Source organism: Corvus moneduloides, chromosome 7 (assembly GCF_009650955.1).
Source record: "Corvus moneduloides isolate bCorMon1 chromosome 7, bCorMon1.pri, whole genome shotgun sequence".
Lineage (NCBI taxonomy): Eukaryota > Metazoa > Chordata > Aves > Passeriformes > Corvidae > Corvus > Corvus moneduloides.
In genome coordinates, this window is record NC_045482.1 from 28,131,839 (window position 1) to 28,151,038 (window position 19,200).

Genomic DNA, 19,200 nt, shown 5'->3' on the forward strand with positions numbered 1-19,200 from the left:
CGCTCAGGCGGTGCTCGGGGCAGCCCGGCGCGGCGCGGTCAGGCGGTGCGTGGGGCAGCCGCGCGCCAGCGGCACTGAAGGCCCGGTGGGCGGGAAGCGGCGGCATCATGTCGGTGAGCGAGATGTTCGCGGCGCTGCAGGGAGCGCTCGGCCAGGACCAGGATATCCGAGAGGTGCCAGGGCGGGCGGGACGGGCGCGGGAGGGGACGGGGCTGTGCCTCGGCTGACGGCGCGCTGTGCCCGCAGGAGATCCGGAAGGTGGTGCAGGCGCTGGAGCAGACGGCGCGGGAGATCCTGACGCTGCTGCAGGGCGTGCACCAGGGGCCCGGCTTCCAGCACAGTGAGTCCCGCGCCGCCGCCCCCGGGCAGCGGGGAACAGCCGGGGGGCGGGAGTGCCCCTCGGAGCACGGAGGTCCCCTGTACTGGAAACTCTTTTCCAGCTTCCAGGCTCTCCCGAGGAGTCCAGCGTGGGCTTCCCGGAGGCTGCTGGGAAGAGGAGGGCGCAGCTGGGAGGTTTCAAGCCACACAAGTAGTAAAGCTGTTGTTCAGTCTTAGGGAACACCGTTCTATCCCTTTCTCCCCTCCCTAGCCTGGTGCTTTTCTGTCTCGGTGCAGAGCACTGTGTTCTTTTCCAGGTGTTCACGTCCTGGGCTGCTGAGTTGGCTCTTAGGTCTCCCTGTAAGTGGCTTGCACATAGACTGTTTTATCATTACTTGTCGGGCCTTTGTATCAATGTCCCTGTTCCATCTCTTCACCCCACACCCCAAAAAGCTGTGGTCCTGAGCACTCGGGGGTATTCAGGATGGACTGGGATGGGGGGGAACACACATTAATCTGGTTTGTGCCAAACAGATTCTGTGTGCATGTATAAACTTTGCTTAATGCAGCAAAATGTGAAAGGAATTTGCAAAGGCCAAAAAAGCAGGACCTGCCCTTGATGTCTGAGTGACAGCAGGAATTGTTCTGCATCTTTGGAGGTTTGGGTTGTCACCAGCCTGGTTCCAGGCTTTTGAATGTTGGACAGAATGTTTCTGGGCCAGCCCGTTTCCTCCAGACCAGGAGAGCAGCTCTGCAGGCCCAGGTGTCAGATGTGCTCTTTCTGTTCCCTCATTTCTCAGCCTACTGGTAAAACTACTGGAATAAACTTAAATATGTCATTTAAGAGCTGGGTTTTTTCCAGTCAATATCTTGTGAGAAGAAGCAACCATTCTGACTTTGCTGGAAACTCTTGAAAGGAATTTATGCACGCCACCCTGTGAAAGGGAACAGAACAAACCTCCCCAGGTGCTGTTCTGCTCACGTGTAGAGCTGACTGGTTGTTTTCAGCCTGAAGAGGTTCCTCAGCACAGTGGGGCTGGAGCTGGAGGCCTGGGGCTCCTCTGGCCTCAGAGAGGGTCTGTGTTTAGCCATGAGCAACAGTGCGGGCAAGTGCAAGTTCCATCTGCTTGGGAAACCTGGCAGTGCTGGAAGTGAGAGCTGCTGAGGGGTTATTTACACAAGCAGACACTCAGTTTTCTAACCTGGGAAAATCCCTGGTCATTGTGTGGGTAACAACTTCAGAGTCGTTTTCAAGCATTTGATAGTAGAGGCCCATGTTCAACTTGGTGTATTTTCACTTGATTTTTAATTCCTGGAGAGAGCTGGTCCTGTAACTTGAGGAGTCTGAGAAGAGATTTGGAATAGTTAAAGGAAAAAAACAAAGAACAAAACCAGCTAAAAATGCAAAACAAACCAACCAACCAAAAAAAAATCCCCAAGCAAAACCCCCAAAGCCTCATCTTATAATTCTTGCAAAAATAATGAGTTCATGCTTAATAGGTCAGGAGTTAACTTGTGATAACAGACCTGTGAATTTGTCATCAAGTTATATTTACAAGCATAGTAAAGAAAGTTAAGAAACGTTTAGATTAATAAAGGTTTAAAGCATAATAATGTAGTGCAAATAAACAGAAGCATTGTTGGGGGATAAATAGCACCTGTCAGTTGTCACGTATTCAGACTACACTTTGATTGATAATGGTTTTAGTTCTGCACTGTAGTACCTTAAATGTATGTTTGGCTTCCTACAGCATCTCATTGTTTGATGCAGTACAGCATTTTTACTAAGAAACTAGAATGATTCTTCCTTAGTAGAGTAAAAGGGGATAAATAATGATTCCTGGAACTATGAAAGAAGATTTTTCTTATTGCAACAGAGTTCTGGCTATACTTTGTGACATAAAGATTTTTTTGGCCTTATACTTATTTATTCCAAGATGTAAGGAAAATTATTAACACTATTAATAAACTATATTGAACTAGAAAAATCTTAAATGAGAATAAACCATATAAACTAATAATTAAAAGCTAAAAATACTGTTAATTACTTTAAGTTCACAGGTGACAGAGTAACAGCTGTAGCTGTGTTGCCCTGAATTGCAGCCAGAGCTGTTTTCCCAGTCGTTCCTCACTCCTTGTGCCACTGTAAGTGGGAGATGATTTACTTCTTCCTGCAGCCTCCTGGTTGATCCTTTGTTTATTCCTGCATCCTCAATAGAGGGAGTGATGAAAACTCAAGGAGACAACAGAGAGCCAGTGGGAACAGGGAAAGGGTTTGCTCTGGGCTGACGAATCTGTCCTACCAGAGAGAAGGGTAAGGGCTGTGGGCTGAGCTCTGTTAGCAGAACCACAGGACAATTAGAAGTTTGATGGAGGACAGCTTTTCATACCAGGCAGTGGCTTTGAAAATGTCATCTTGCACAGGCTTCCTTGGCTCCTTGTCCCAAATGGAGTTGGAGAACTGCTGAGAAGGCTGGGCAGGGCAGCGTGTGCTGCATCCTGCTGTTGATACCAGTCAGGGTGACAGGCAGGGCCTCCGGAGCCTGAGAGCCAACTCAGTGTCTTTGCTCTCACAACAGCAGAACATCAGAGGCGATACCTGAGGACGTGTGAGGACAGTTTGAATTTGGGGGTTGTGTGTGTCACTGGGCATTTTCTGAGCCTTTACAGTAAGGATTGTTTATTTTTGTCACAGGTTCCTTTGGCAGAAGCCAAATGTGAACGTGTTCCTTACTCTGTCCCCACAGCCACGTGATGGCTCACACGACTGAGGCAACCCTGTAGCTCTCAGTGAGCCTCACACAGCTCTTTCATCCTGGCTGCCACATGGAGCACATCCACATTCTGCCTCCTGAAGCTCTTTATTTTTTTGCATTTATTCTCCCTCCCTTTGTTTTTTTAAACAGAAATTATGTTTTGTTAAGTGAAAGAAGTTTTATAATCACACTTAAGTGTCTTATTTGGTAAAAACCATCACAGCTTTTAGATCTAGGTTCTGTGAATAATCCTGGCTTCTGTACATGAAGATGCAGGAGGGCCTATCAGGTTGATCTTTGGCCTTTTTTGGCTCATGACCAGGATCTGTGAAAGGGCTGCAGTGAAGCTGTGGTTTGAACCCTTTGGTCGGTCGCTGGCACTGCAGGTGCAGCGGGGCTGTAACTCTGTCGGCAAACGGGAGGTGGCAGTGGCTACTACAGGAACAAGAGATCATTCCTCTGCAGAGCTGTAACTCTGGACAGGCTGAAACCCAGGCTCTTCAAATACATCGTAAAAAGCAGGAAATGCAGTTTCCTGAAGGGATGTTGCACCTCATGTAACCAAACTCAGATGGATTAGAAAAAAACAGGATAAGATTTTAATGTGGAGAAAGAAAAGTTGCTTTTCCTTTGACTGTGAGAGTTGTCTGGCAGCAGTGCTTGGGGGGTGTGTGCGTTTCCTTTGGGGCCAGCTGCTGTGTGCAGCGCTGTTCCATTGCTTGGGATCTGGCTGTTGCTGGGACATCTTGGCTCAAGTTCAAAACAAATGCCCAGAGCAGGTCAGACAGCCTGGAATTCTGGAGTCTTTCTGCTTTACCTCTGTGGTTCATGGTGTGACCATGACCAGGAATACTTCTCAGATTGATTCCAAGTGTCAGTAACCTATCTTGGACAAGAAAGAAGCATAAATAGTGTTGTCTGCACTGGAAAACTCTTTACAAACTGCTGTTGCCTGTCAAATTTCCATTTCCTGAATGTATTCATTCCCTGAATGCTGTGCTGTTTCTTTTTCAGTCCCAAAGAAGTGTCAGAAGGCTCGTGAGCACTTTGGTACAGTGAGGACACAGATGGAGTCTTTGAAGACCAAGTTTCCTGCTGATCAGTATTACAGGTGTGCAGGATCACACACAGCCAGACACAGATATATATGGGAATTGCTTGGGCATGTGTCATCATTGCTTTGGAATAACAATGTAAAGGTTTATGGGCTGAATGCTTCTTTCTCTTTGAAAAGTACATTGTGGTAGACAAGTGTAAGGTTTTTATCAGCATAGATAAAAAATGCTTTTGCTCAAACGCTATACCTTTTCACTAAAAATACTCAATATTGAACTATTTTTCTAGAAACTTTCTTAAAAAATAAAAAGGGAAACTTAACAAGTTGGTGTTCTGCTGGAGCTGCCCTTGTATCTGGGAGCAGGGCATTTGCTGCTCCATTAATTTCAGTTAAGTTGTTTGGTTTGGGGCGTTTCTGCAAGCAGAGCTCTAAATCTGTCATGAAATGGCTCTTTGGTTCTGCAGACATTAAATGAAGTTGTCACCTTTGCGTTCTGCTGCTGCCAGAAGGGGACAGTGCCTGGCAAGAACATTTCAAAGAATAAGAATCTTGTCAGCTCAGATCTGCTGAGGGAGGGTGGGAGGGAAAGCCCTGGCTGTCTGTGGGCAACACAACCTGGAAAACTGTGGGAGCTGAGGAGGCATGTGAGAGGGGCGAGCAGATGTCAGCATCCAGCATGGTAACCTGGGTGTGGAGTTCTGGAGTACCAAGGAGATGCCTTTTGGCTGGTGTCATTTTGATAAACCAAAAATACTGCAAAATGCACTGCAGAAAGGCAGAAAACACACACATAATGTGTGCTTGTTGTCTAACGTTCCACTAATAAACATTAATTATTTATACCCTGATCTGGTGTTTCTTCTGCAGGTTTCATGAGCACTGGAGGTTTGTGCTGCAGCGGCTGGTGTTCCTGGCAGCATTCGTAGTCTACCTGGAGTCAGAGACATTGGTGACCCGAGAAGCTGTTGCAGAAATACTTGGGAGTAAGTTAATGTTGTAACTGAAGAGAAAAAGCTTGTGACCTTTTAGACATTGTAGCTTTCAGAGGTACAGGGAAATGGCAGAACTTCATTTCTTCCCGGGAAATCGGTTCCAGAGTTTATCTGGTATTTGATTTCATTATATAAACAACGAATTCTCAGAAGACGGAAATTGGCAAACCTAACGTTAACAAAAGTATTCATTTGTTAATAAGTTCTTCATCAGTGAAAGTCATTCATTCAAAGTGTGTAAATGCACCAAAAGAATAACACAAAGATGAGAGCTTGTTTCTCTGAATTCTTGCTTTTTGTATTTAAAAAGTGCATAAAACAGATTAAATTCTTTGTCATAAAAGAATTGTATCTTCACAGAGCAAAAGATTTGAAAAAAAGTAAGGAAAATACATCTTGTATATAGATGTAAATCGAGTTACCCTGTTGGAGGTACAGTTGAGGATGTACAAGATGCTGAATCGAGAACTGAGGAGAGGCTGTAATTACATCACATACAGGAAAAGGCTGACTTTTATTTTGTAATAATATTTCATAAATTTGATATTTCAAATTAGCTCCAGTAAACAAATGCAATTTAAGGTGGCTGGGTTTGCTCGTGCTCAGCACCACCTCATCACTGCTCTGTTTTTGTCTCAGTTGAAGCTGATCGAGAACGGGGTTTTCACCTGGACATTGAAGATTATCTTTCTGGCATATTAACTCTGGCCAGTGAGCTGGTAAGAAAGATACTTGTGCACGTATTTGGTTTGAAACTGACCTTAAAAACAAAAGTAATGTGTTTTTTTAGCTTTCCTGGGTTGTTCGTGGAAGTTATGATACACAACACCTTGATCTGGACTTGTAGCAAGATGCTTCTCTGCATGTTCCTCAGCGATACTTTTAAGATTTACATTAGTCATTTGATTGAAAATGCAGAACTATGGTCAGCAAAGAGGTAGATCTAAGTACAAATAATCTGACTGCCTGGAACACAAGTGGTTCATTTGGTACAGTAACTGATGGGGACAGTGATGTGACGTGGGGGGGTGCTGTGCTGATGTTCTCCGGTGTTTCCTCTCGAAGGCCAGGCTGGCAGTGAACAGTGTCACAGCTGGGGACTATTCCCGCCCTCTCCGCATCTCAGCCTTTATCAACGAGCTGGATTCTGGCTTCCGCCTCCTCAACCTGAAGAATGACTCCCTGAGGAAACGCTACGATGGCCTCAAATACGATGTCAAGAAAATTGAGGAAGTGGTTTATGACTTGTCGATCAGAGGACTCAATAAGGAGGCAACAGTTGGTGGAGGCGGAGAGAAGTGAAGGATGCTCGTTTGAACAGCATCGTCGATTACCTCAGATGGTTGCCAATTTAGGAAGTACCTAGAGAAGCCTTCCTACAGTAGTTTAGAAGAACTGCAGCTCAAAGCTGCTCTCTATTTTCTTACAAAAGGTGTAGTACAGGCATTAGATGTTTTGTAAAATCATGTCTAGGTTAGGACAGGAGACTCTGTTTCCAGTGGAATTCCTCTGTCAAACACACGGTGCCGTTCTCTGCACAGCAACAATAGTAGTTAGTAACTCCCATGAGCTGAGATTCCCATTAGTTCTGTAGTGTTCTTCCCTGCTCTGGCTGGGAAGTGCTGTGGCTGTCTCTGCTCACACGCCCTCAGAGATGTGTGCACAGCACACAGCTCAGTGCAGACACGTGGAATCTTTTAAGAAACACAGTGTGTAAATATCAGATTTTTTTAAGACACTGATTTTTTTTTTGCCTTTTTGTTTCTTAAATTTTCACTTACGTAAGTTGAAAAAAATTGCATAACTGTTTATGAACCAGATCTCTTTTTTAATGGTTTCTGTTAATGTATCTCCTTTATTTGAGAAATTAGTGAAAATACTCCTGAGAATTCCTCCATTGGAACTGGTGTCTTGCACCCTGCCATATCTCCCATCCCCTCTCTCTCTTTTTTTTATTTTCTTTCCACAAAGATTTCAGTAACCAGGGAGAGCAGGGTTTTTTTAGACACCTGCTTTCTCTGGTGTTTGTTTTACTGGCATTTGTTTTACTGGCATGAGTAAATGCAGAGTTTTAAATGATGATTTGCCTTGAGAACTCGGTGTAACCAATTTTTATGTTTTTTTAGCTTCCAAGTTTTCTGAAAAGAGAAGTGTAAACTGATAAACTGCAGTGGTGTCTGAGTTGTAACAAGCTGTACAGGCCACAACTGTACCTATTATCCTGGAATTAAAAAAAAACCAAACATAAAACTATAGTTTGTGTAGTAAAATGCTTGTATCTCAAGAAACACAGAACTTACTACTTCCAGTAATTGTATGTAAGATGTTTGCAAACACCTACAGCCTCTTTAATGTGTTCAAGTGGACAGACTCATGCCTCCCCATGTGCTTGTTCTCTTGTCCTAAATGACTGAGTTTTGCCATTCTCCTACTTCTGGTGGTGCAGGAGGGTTAAGGAGAACAGCTAACTTCTTTAAGAGGAGGAGGAATACTTCAGAGGATGAACAGGAACAGTTAAGTTTATGTGGGGTTTGTTGGTGTTTCGGTTTCTTAGTGAAGATTTACCACTGTTTGAATTAGGGGGTTGTTTTGTTTATTGGAAGAAAATGGTTTCTTGGTTATTATGGCCAATAAAAGCTGTTCTTTGATTTTGGCCACTTGGTACCTCTGCCTGTTGTCTGATCATCTGCTGTTGTTTGCTTCCCTTGCTGGGAGCCTGTTCTGAAATACCAGCATTGCAGTTCATCCTTCAGCTGTCTTTGGGCAATAATGGAGTTCCTCCCCTTGGCTGTAGCTGTTCACTGGCGCACTCCTAACACTGCCAAGTGCAAAGTCAAGCTGCAACACATTTCATAGGCTTTTTTTTAAATTTTTTTTTAATTTTGAGCAATTTCACCAAGTAAAATAGGAGAGCTATGGAGTGTATCTTTACCAATCCAAGAGGTGGCAAGATTATCTTCAGAGCATCTCATAATCTTTCCTGTTTGTCCTCATCCTTCGTGTCTTATGTCACTTAACATGAGGAGATTGTAATATTCCCCTTTCACAGCTGAAGAAAATGAGGGTGTAACTTCCTGAGCCCCATGGCAATGTAACAGCTTTTAAAGTATTTCTTTGTTCTTGCCCTGTGCCAGTGTTTGCTCATTCCTCAGCACTGTGGACATGGGAGGAAGGAAGGAGCTTAAGCCAGTTTTACTGCCAAAAGCAGAGATGAGGGATAAACCAACACCCTAAGGCTGTGCAGACACAGCTTGCAGTTCAATGTCACACAGGAAATTCGTGGGAGCAGAATAGAGAAGGGGAATAAAAAAGGGGAATAGAAAAGGGTTTCCTTTCCACATCAGTGTGGTGTGTCTTAGGTTAGAGGACTCCTGGCATGTGGGACTGGGATGTGAGGCCATGTGGCAGCACAGCTGCTGGTTAAGGCTTTGCACTGACTTGTGTCCCCGGTGCCCCAGTTGCACTTGGTCATGCAGCAAGTCTGCTTCCTGACACGGGATCCTGTATGCCTAACACAGCTTTTCACTAGATCCCAGATGGAGCAGTGCTGTGCCACAGGGGCAGGTACCATGGGAGGGACAACTGCAAGAGCAAGGCTCTTACTTAGGGCTGACAGAGGTGTAAGGTGTGGGATCCTTCTGTCTAAGGCTCTGTGAAGAGCAAGTGCCCAAGAAAGAGACAGTGTTGTGTTCTTAGAGGGTGTTTAACAAACACCTAATTCTTTCCTGTTCTAGTTCTTGGGAGAGCCTAGCATCATCCTCAGGAAAAGCATTTTGTACAAGAGCCAGGCTACACAACTCATTCTCAGCCTGGGTCTGGAGAAGGGAAAAGAAAACCACTACCTTTCTCCCTAGGCAGCAGCAGGGGAAGATGGGGATGCTTTTGTAGCTTCCTCTGCACATTACTCTGATCCTAAACGGTAAGTTGTGTTCCTGTCCCAGAGCTGGGAGCCGAGGTAAGAAGGGAAAACTCAGAAGGACTTGAGTAGGGAAGGGGGTGTCTCTTTGACATTTCCCTTTCCCAGGGGAAATAGGAGCAGGGAATGGCAATGGACTGCAGAAGCTGGATGGCTCGTGGTGAATCAGATGCACTTGAACTCTGAGCAAGTGACTCCTGTTGGTGCCGAATGGACTGAGCAGCGTGTGGTGGCAGCTGGAAGGGGAATGAGTCAGCGCAGGAGCACTGGAGAGTCTGACTCAACACCCAGCACGGCTGTTCCCTGAGCCACTTCAGCCTCCTCAAGTGTGTTCCCGGGAGCGCTCTCTTGGATCATCTTTGTATTCACTAACTTGTTTATTTGGATTTTTCCCATCTTGAGGTCATTTTTGTGGGTTTTCTTTATTTCAGTAAAAAGGGTACTTAAATAGTTGATTAATGGCTCTTTATTTATAGCCCTGCCTGTTCAAGCCCAGCAGATCAATGAAAGTGCTGACCTGAAACAGTTCGGGAAGCTGGGGTGAGCAGGATGCACAATAGACCCTGGGGCTGGCTCTTGAACTGGGCTCTGCCTGCTGGAATTGATTAACTGGAGCCAGTCCAGCCTCCTCTTTAAAGTGGCACTTGTTAGAAACAATCTTTATTTTTCAGCAGTGTTTGCTTCTGACCTGGTGCATCACACAGTCCCCGCTCCATGCTGTGCCAGTGTGTGGAGGGAGGCTTCTTCCTCTCCCTGCGGCACCAGCTTTCAGTATTCTCTGAGCTGTAACACTACGTGGTAAATGGTTTGATTTTTCTTGCAGTAATTTAACTGCTTCCTGTTCTGGCAGGATTGCCAAGGATTTTCTCTCTGGGTAAATAATTTCATTTCACTGCAAAGTGAGTGAGCTACAGAGCCTCACCCAGATTTTTCAGCCTGCAAGGTCATTACACACCAAGGCAATTAAGGGGAGCAGAAAGTGAATGCAGATAACTCTGGAGGTCTGTCTGTGGATGCTGACCCATCACCCATCCACAGTCCATCTTCTCTTGTTCAAGTACTGTTACTGGATGCTGTGGTGCAGCTCTGCTAAAGAGTGTGTAGGGGTTGTTCAGAGCCTCTTCCCTGCTGAATTCACGGAGTGCCGTGAAATGAGTGTTTTGATTTCAAAAGGAAGAGTCCTGTCTGGTTTGTATCTCCTGTCTGCATGTTGTGGGTCAGGCATGAGTTAGGTAAGACAGGTATCTCCTTGCAGGCTTCACTGCCTGTTTATTGTCCCTTCAAACTGGCACTTCTGGTTTGCATTGGTTGGTCAGCAGTGGGGGCTTGCCCTGCCCTAGGAGAACCAGCCCTTTCTTGAAAGGAGGAATACACTCCTTGTCTGAGTGCCTGTCCACCTGCACGTTCCCACTCTGGGTATACAAACATCTAACCTGGGGAAAATGTAAGAGCCTGAGCTCTGCAAGGTGCTCTGCTCCCCTGGAAGTCTGCTGGCTCCCAGCCCCACAGGGAGAGCCAGCTGGCTGCTTCCAGGGCCCTGTGCAGCTCTCACAGGCTGCTGTCAAGTCTGACAATCACCACAGCCTGTTGGAGACTTCAGCAGGGACTGCAGAAAGCCTTAAGGGAAGAAAAAGAGACTTCAGCCCTTGTGAAACAGTCCAGGGCTATAAAGGCCTTGTGCTCTTTGCATGGTTTGGTTACTCCCAGCACCAGTCATGAGATCTGTTCTGTGACCTTATTGTGATCTCCAGGCATGCTGCTCCCATCTGCCCTGCCCACAGCACCCAGAGAGATGCTTGATGCAGATCCTCCCAGGGATGTGACTCTGGCACTGCAAGGGAAGTTCCTGCCCTAGGAGGGAATAGTTCAAACTACCTGGGCCTCCACTGCCAACAAATCCTTTGCCTGATTCCATGCAGAGGACCTTCCCTGAGAGGGCTGTTTGCAGACTGGGTCTTCTCAATTGCAGCTGAGGTAATTTCTCAGGGATGCAAAGCCTGCACTGATGGAGATCACACTGGGGCAGGATTTGAGCTGGAGATTTGCAAATTATTATTATTATGTTAATCCTTTCTAATGGATCTAGAGCCTAATGCCAGCTTTCCAAATCTTTTCCAGCTGTGTAACTGCTCCCAGTCAAGCCTGGGCAGAGATCAGTGCTGGATGGATGCTCTGCCTATGTTCTGATTGCCCCAAAGTGTTCTTCCATCTCTGCTGAAGAACAGGAACTCTGTTCCTATCACTCAAATTTTCCATCATGTTGTAGAAAGGCTTCCCTTAGGGGATCACCTTCAGCTTCCCAAGGGAGGTATATTCTTTTCTAATGAGCGCCCTTAGGGCTTGCCTGGAGTTTTTTGACTGTGCAGTGTTACTGTAAAAACTTCCTTATTTCTTCATTGCTTGTACCTATGTCTGGTCAGATTTGTCCTCTGCAGCAGCATGTGAGAAATAAGGCAGTTCCTCCATCTGCCTGATCAGTAAGACATTTTGCTCCTTCATACTCCACTGTAGTGACAGGTCACTCAACAATGACAGTGAGAACTTTGAATATTTATCTGATTTCTGGGAGGACAGTTTCCTCCATTGGTTTTGGTTCCAGGTTTTTCCAGTTTCAAGTCAGAGAATGTCAGCCTAGCTCCAGCTAAATCTTACCCAGTTCCCCAGCACACATGTAAGAGGAGACACAGCTGACATTACAAAATGAGAGTCATTACAGCTGCCTCTTCCATGAGCTCTGAAGGGATCTTTGGCATGGTGCTAGAAGATTTAAACTATTTTACCTTTGAACATGTCAGGGACAAGCAAGACAGTGCAAGATTCACCAGAATCTCCTGCTGGGGGGAAAAAAAAAATTCTGGGACTTCTGCTGCATTATAAATTCACATGCAGCAAAGTGAGGAGATCTGAGATGATCTCAGAGCTTTCTTCAGGATTTGGGGTATGCTGAGGTCAATCTCTCAGTCTCCAATGACAACTACCTGCTGCCAGACCAAAGCTGGTTCTCCCTTTCTGATGTGTTCTTGATCAAATAGTGGAGACTCACACCGAGTGCCCCTTCCCCATCTGCACTTCTGTTAAGGACAGCCAGGAAAGTACAAGGACACCATAAAGGAGAGGATCTCTATTCATTAAAGCAGAAGTGTCTGCCCTCTGAAGTTTTTGCTCTTCATCTCCAAGTGTTTTTTTCAGGCTTTCCCACCCAGCCTTGTGACTCATAAAGGAGCTATTCTGTCTTTCCTTGGCTAAGCTCATAGGGGGCTCCTAATCCAGTGTTTTGTTGTCTTGTGTGTCTGCCTTTAGAGCTTAAAACTACACGGACTCTAAAAATAAAGACTGTCTTTTGTTGTTTTCCTGGTAAATGACCAGTAAGGCTTATACTAAATTATTTTTAAAGGTCATTTATGAGTTCTGATAAATCAAGGGAGTAACCAAATTTCTCTTTTTACCCCTGATAAGGGGTACTTCCAGAAAGGCCTGCTTGTACTAGCTGGGAAAGTTCAGTGGGCAGGAGTCTTGAAAAGTAATCTTAGTATTGTCAGTCATGACAATGAGAGGCATAAAAATATTACAGAGACCTAGGATGGCCAGCTTGGAACAAATAATTGCTTTCTTGGCTTGCAGACAACCCTGTTCCCAAGTACCCTGGGTTATAATAGCATTTTGTCAGTTTGTTAATCAGAAATGGAAAAATACAGCACAACTAATCTCCATGGCTGCCAAGATGTGTACACGTGATACTGAAAGACCTGGAACTTCCCAGGAGAGGGATCATCTAGTTCAGAAAAGTGCCTGAGGATTATGGAAATCTATTGCCTTGTCAGTGTGCTGACACTCCTTGCCTGTGCTGCCTCACCCCACACCACAGGCACTCACAGGGCCACAGGGATTGTTCCCTGCTCGTGTCCCCTTTCAACACCCGTAATTTACAGGCAGGTGAGCAGCTGCACACACCGGGTACGTGAAAGCAGCGTATGTTGGAAGCACAACCTCTGTGTAGTCTGACAGGTTCAGCAATCCCACTGTTGCTTCCCATAGCTGTCCCAGATCAAAGGGCTTGTAGTTACTGTTCCCTGGCCACAGGATTTTTAGAACAGGGCTGCAGCACCAAGTACATGGCCTGCTCATAACTCAGTACCTGGTGATTATTCATGGACCTTCTTCTGGGGAGAGTTTGTCTGGTTCAGAGGAAATAGGCCATGATTACAGGAGCCTGGCAGGCAGGTGCTTCCTGTGATACCTAGAAAAACCCTGAATCTGACAAAGTGAACAATCAGCCAAACATAAGATTGATGCTAAATATCAGACCTTTTACGTACACTTATTGTTCTCTAACCTTTTTGAACAGCCAGGCTGGCTGAAGGTATCTTGATTTAAAGATATGACTGTACAAACGGTCCACTGGTGGTTTTGAGCATGAATTGATGTGGAGAAAATCACTGTGCTGGAAAGTAATTGAAAACTTTCCAGCAAGCGGCAGCTTTGTGTGGCTGTGAAAGCCACTTGCTGTTTGGATAAATTAGGCTGTTACTGTACCTACACCTTCCCTTGTCAGAGGTGCCTCAGAGAAAGGAAGAGAAGGTGGCTGTGCCATTGTCGTCTTGGGAGAGAAGACAAAGGTGCTACAAGCTGTTGCTTTTTGCATGTGAGGTGAATGGGGCTTGAAGGCTCTTAGATGAGATCTGTCACGACAGCACAAGAGAAATCTTCCTCCAGCAGCTGCTCTGCTCAGGCATCTGTCTCTGTGAAAAACAAATGACAAACTAAAAGCAATGTCTCGTGCTCTTCACTGGCCGCTCAATGCATATTTTGGGGGAACAAACAGTTTATTGTCTAGTGATTAGAAAGCACTTGAGGGAATTCCAGCTCACCTGAGGGAGCCAGGCTGCTGCCCTGACAATCATTTAGACAGCTATTGTTCGCTACAGAGCTCAGCTGTGTGCGGCCACGCTCATGTCTTGGGTGCCCTTCAGCTGATGCAAATCTTCCCATTTCCTCAAGGACAAGATGAAACACTAACATGCTGGGTGGTGCAGAACAAGAGAAAATACAGCCAGTAGGCACGTGTCACTGGTGTCTGCCGCAGTGCCCAGAGCAGTGCAACAAGCCCTGGCAGCTGTGGCCAGAGGACAAAGCACTGGACACAGTTTGAGGCTTGCTCAGGTGCTGGGTCAGTGGTGCCTTTACAAGACTAGAGCTACCTTTGTGAAGATGGCTTCTGTCTGCCTTCATTGGTGTCCTTTGATGCTGGTTGATCTCTGGAGAAATACACAAATGTACTTGTGTGAATCCTCCTGTGAAATAAAAGCCTGTAACAAAAATATTTTGTTGGTAGTGAATAATATGGATTGGCTTTGTCTTTACCCTGTGGGCCTGAAAGAACATTTACAGGCTGTCCTCCCAGATCTGTGGACCAAAATTTAGGCTCCTTTAATTTAGCCTCCAGGCTGAAATCTGGCCTTTGCTGTGTAAGTCACAGCGTGACATTTTGCAAAGCAGTGGTCAGTGGTAATGTCAGGCTGAAAAGGTTAAACCCTGTTTGCCTTTTTACCATTGTTCAGCTTCGAGTCATTTCCCTGCTGAGGAACTGAGAGAGGCTGGACCTTATGGGAGAGTTCTCTGTGGCCTCAGTTTTGGCTCCAGAGCAAAAGGGTTTGTGCCCCTCTGTTGCTGTCTAGTGAGAATCTGAGTAGCAGATTTGTACCATTCTCCCAGTCTCATCTGGAGTAGCCCTGAATTCTGTTCAGGGGATCACAGAGCAGCCGTAGGCACATTGCTCATCTGAATGCAACCCATACTAAGTGAAAAAAAGACTCCAGAATACAAATATTTTTAAAAATACCCACCTAAAGTAATTGAAACATAATTATTAAAACTTTTTATGTTACTCTACAGTACAATGTAAATTGTTCCTTTCAATTACATTTTGAAATACACTAGATTACATCATTTAAATAATTGCAAACTCTTAAATTCACTATCAGTGGTAGCAGCGCTGTATTTACATATACTTCTGAGATATTTCAGATGCAGCATTATGTTCCAGTCCCTAAGTCAGTTAAATAACAGACTCTCACTGGGGGGTGTGCTGCTCTTCCACAGGTTCTACACATATGTGGGGTGTATATGTCAGAGAGCAAGAACTCCTTGTACTCATGTTTGCTCTTTTTTTTTCTTTTTCTTTTTTTTTTTTTTTGCTGTGTGCATGCAGCTGAATTTGAGCAAATTGATACCTACTTGATTTGGATTAAAGATGAAAGGCCTTTCTTTTTAAACAAGCATTTTGACTGAATATACAGAGGTGAATAATGAAACACAGTCCTTAGGAGTAGTGGTGGAAAACATAATTTTTTCCAGGTTTCATCCTCTGTTGCATAATACTGCACCTAATTTTGCTGAGTACCCTGACTTTACCTAATGCTGATGAAATACAGTCAATAGTGGAAACCTCTCTTATTGTCAAGACTGGCTTTCAACACAATCCATGCAATGGCAAGCATCATACATCATTCTCCTGCAGTGCAATATTAACAAGTTAAACTATTATCCTTCAGAGATCTCCTCGAGGAGAGCCCATCTCTGTATGTACATGAGCCACAAATTATTGTGAGTCCAGAGGCTGGAGACCAGCACCTGTGGTGCTTGCTTCCAGTGCTATTAAGAGTCTTTGGGGACCAGGCTCCTCCTCGAGTTGTCCATGGAGCAAGTTGAGGCCACTGGGGCTCTTGATGGTCTTTGCATGCGGCAACACCCCTGCAGGCTCAGGGCCTGGTGTGAGGAGTGCTGATCATGATGTTGGGCAGCGCATTCCGCCGCTTCTTCCAGGAGCCCAGCTCCCTGGAGTAGCGCCTGATCTGCCTGAACCAGTGGTGAGTCCGTGCCCGGTCGCTGTCCCGGAACACAAACGCCTCCCGCCTGATCTCAATGAGTTCAAAGGTGTCGTCGCAGTCGGGATCAGTGGAGACGATGCAATTACTCAGTCTCAAGGGCTCCCTGAGCAAATGGAACTTCCCGTTATTTTTGTCCCTGATGAGTACCAGCACTGCATCCTTCACAGGCCCTGGCTCGGCTGATTCCAGGCTGGACTCAGACACACGCTTCATATTCACCAGGAGGAGGACCTGCATGTTCTGGAACTTCAGGGTCTTGCTGCCTTTCTTCACCCACTGGCCGTCGGGGGGCTGGGCCAGCTGCAGAGACCCCTCCATCACAAACCGCGTTTCTTCCCGCAGCCAGCCGACAGTTTTGAGGGCAGTTTCTCTCATCTCTATGTTGATGACTTCCCTCTTCTTCTTGCTGTCCTGGCGAAAGGATCGGAGGGTCCACGTGTTCCCCTCCTGCTTGGTTTTCATGTTGATGTGCTCCAGGTGGGACTCGATGCGGCTCTTGGCCTCCCGCAGGCTGCTGTGGTCTGGGTGGTACTCGGTGGTGGCCTTGATGATTCTGCTGAGCAGCAGCGGGTACTTGGTGACCCTTTGCAGAGGGGCCATCAGGAAGGACCTCAAGTTCATCCGCCGCAGTGCTGTGTTGTCATTCTGGGAGACATCGAGGAATATTCTGCAGGGATTTAAGAAGACAGGATGAATCCTGCAATCTCAAATGCCAATGAACAGTGTGATGCTGACAGCTGCTGGGCACTGCAGCCCTCTCATTTCCAGCAACCTTGTGAATTCTGTCTTCTCAAAGACTAACAACCATTTCTGCAGCTGTGCTCAGCTGCAGAATCCTGATGAGGTGCCTGGGACACTTGCACACAATATCCTAACAGTCTTCTATTAAATAATAAAATAGCAAGGGTGTGATCTTTCTCTGGTACCCACTGATGTAAACATGAGGCAGATACATCAGTTTATATCAGATTGCATTAATTTGTAATGTCTTTCATCATTAGATTACAAAGCATATTAAATAAGAATTTGGCTGAGCAGTGGAAAGAGAAATGACTCGCCTGACATTGCCCATTAGACCAAGGCTAGGAATGGGAACCAAATTCAAGTCATGTGTGCCACAAAGTGGCTTTCTGCAGTGGAAATCCAGCCTGGGCTCCAGAACAGGGACTGAGAGCTGTTCTCAGCTGAGTATTATTTGGTGACAGTTCAGTGCAGTGGGTAGTGGCCAGACACTGCTACCACAAAACACAAAGTACAGCTGGGGACCAACTGGTTGCCTTAGTGGAGATACCAAGGACTGAGTATTTTTTGAGAATAAATTACTGTCCTCACCCCAAGAGGGAGCAGTGGTAACTAAAGAACATTAGCATCAAACTTTGACCTGGATGGGCTGGCAAAGGCTTCACCCTCAGCCTGCTGCCTTTCTGTCCCCAGAGCCTGGATGAATATGCTCATCCCCCTTCTCACCTGAGCAACTCCTTCTCCTTCTCCAGTGCGTTGAGCATATTCACAGAAGAGGACTGCTGAAGACAGTAGGTCTGGAAGGCTGGCAGCATGTTTACGAATTCCAGGAATATTTCTCCGATGCACACGGTCATCAGGTCATCGTCCCCCTGCAAGTATGCAATAGAGCCCTGCTCAGTTAGCTCAGGAGAGGCACAGCCACGGGGCCCACCTTCAGTCCTATCAGCATGAACCTGCCGCAGGATCTGCTGAGCACCAGACCTAAGGTGGAGCTGGGCTCACCCTTCCTGGTCAAAAGGCAGCTCCTACAGTTCCAGGGGGAATCAGTGCCTGGAGAGGGGAAGGAAAGCTGGTCTAACTACTTGCTCTTCCACACACAAAGAGCTGTCTTCTCTCCTCTTGTGGGCTCAGCCAGCTCATCAGAGCAAGGGCTCAAAGGCCAGAGTGAGCCTTCTAGTCAAGAGGGTGCATTGTGGCCCCACAGCCTTATTTCTATTTCTCTGCCCTCTAACCACCATGCTGGTGGGGCAGGAAAGCTCCTTGTGGAAGGCAGGGTGCATCAGCAGAAGCAGCCATACACAGAGCTATAGAGCAGGGAGCAGCCTGCACTGCCTGGCCCCACAGCCAGCCTAGAGCCAAGCTGCAGTAAACTGCAATCCAAGGCAAACACAGCCAAGCCAGCACGAAGCCAGTCAGCTCAGGGCTGCAAGAGCACAGCCTGAGAGACAGAGCAAGCTGAGCTCTGTGCCCCCATGGTCACATTCTTACCAGCATCCAGGCTAACTGGCCTAAAACTAACTTTGATAATGGGGCCATTAAGACCCGATAATGGGATAAATGAGCAAGACTGCTGATGGCAGTGGCATCATCACAGCACAGTGAGTCCAGCAGCTGTGACCTGGCACAAGGCTACTGAAATCAGAATAGCTGAGGGAGCAAGGGACTAGATAGCTGATAGCGGATCATAACCCAGGAGTCCTACCTCCTGTTCCTCTCCTCCACCTATGCTGCCTCACTAATACAAAACCTATTCCAGTCTGCCTGGTCTGGCCCCTTTAGAGGGCAGATGCAGCATCATACCTGGTCAAAGGCCTGATCAATCTCTTCTTGAAGTATCTCCAGAAAGTTCTCATTGAGGTCAATGAGCTCCTGGATGTTGCTGAAGATGCCCTGGAGCTGCTCCTGGCTCAGCAGCCCAGCCGCCTGCATTGGGAGGTAGAACTCCTCTTTGATGATGCGCAGGTCCTCTCCATAGCTGGCCTCTGTGTTGACAAACTCCAGCACAGACTCCTTGCGCTCCGTCCTGCGCTTGTGGCACTTCTCGCAGAGGTCAGCCCGCCTCTGGTTGCAGTTCTGAACATCTGTCTCCACTGAGAGGTCCCTTTCTCCACAGTCGGTGCAGGGACGGTGGGCTTCCCAGGCCTGCAGGGAGCTCAGCGTTTCAGATGCCCTGTTCCTCCACTTCCTGGCTGGCATCTGGCCAATGCCACTATCTGCCCTCTCCACATCTGCTGACTTGGTCCGGGTGGCCTCAGTGGGATCCAGGTCATCCCGGGCATCGTTCACACCAACGATCCCGCTGTCTGTGCTCAGACTGCTGACATTGCTCCAGTGATGTCTGGAGCGGAGGGAGCCCCGTGGAGTGCGTCGGGTCTCATCAAAGCTGCCACCATGGCCAAGGTTGGCTTTTGCTACCACTGGACCTGAGAACAGACACAAATTGTTACAGGCACTGCCAGCTGCACAGTGCTCACCTGAGGAACTTGTGCTGGCACAGCCATGAATGGCAGGAACCCTGGGGGGACAGGCT

At 46.7% G+C, this 19,200-nt stretch overlaps 2 protein-coding genes across 8 annotated transcripts in view; one reads left to right on the top strand and one right to left on the bottom strand.

The window, feature by feature from the left end:
* Positions 1-31: 31 nt before the first annotated feature.
* On the top strand, positions 32-7,776 carry TSN (translin). Its single transcript, XM_032115001.1, has 6 exons — positions 32-173; positions 247-340; positions 4,089-4,185; positions 4,999-5,114; positions 5,763-5,842; positions 6,189-7,776. Exons 1-6 carry the CDS (start codon positions 108-110, stop codon positions 6,423-6,425), a joined length of 690 nt encoding a protein of 229 aa, XP_031970892.1. The 5' UTR covers positions 32-107; the 3' UTR covers positions 6,426-7,776.
* Positions 7,777-13,320: 5,544 nt separating this feature from the next.
* LOC116446722 overlaps positions 13,321-19,200 on the bottom strand; it is a 46,720-nt gene continuing 40,840 nt past the window's right edge. For 5 of the 7 annotated variants that reach the window (XM_032114992.1, XM_032114989.1, XM_032114990.1 and 2 more), the window contains 3 exons: positions 18,471-19,093; positions 17,394-17,539; positions 13,321-16,593 (listed from right to left, as the gene is read on the bottom strand). In XM_032114992.1, coding sequence (XP_031970883.1) covers positions 15,798-16,593; positions 17,394-17,539; positions 18,471-19,093 — 1,565 coding nt within the window. In that variant the 3' untranslated portion in view covers positions 13,321-15,797. The remainder of the gene's footprint in view (positions 16,594-17,393; positions 17,540-18,470; positions 19,094-19,200) is intronic. The other 2 variants (XR_004241328.1, XR_004241327.1) reach the window with 2 other exon arrangements.

What these genes read in the sequence shown, in the direction of transcription:
- TSN (XM_032115001.1), top strand. Translation starts at nt 108, where the DNA reads ATGTCGGTGAGCGAGATGTTCGCGGCGCTGCAGGGAGCGCTCGGCCAG. An exon ending in GGGGCCCGGCTTCCAGCACA is followed by an intron (nt 341 to 4,088) that starts GTGAGTCCCGCG and finishes TTTCTTTTTCAG; the next exon opens with TCCCAAAGAAGTGTCAGAAG. An exon ending in TGTTGCAGAAATACTTGGGA is followed by an intron (nt 5,115 to 5,762) that starts GTAAGTTAATGT and finishes TTTTTGTCTCAG; the next exon opens with TTGAAGCTGATCGAGAACGG.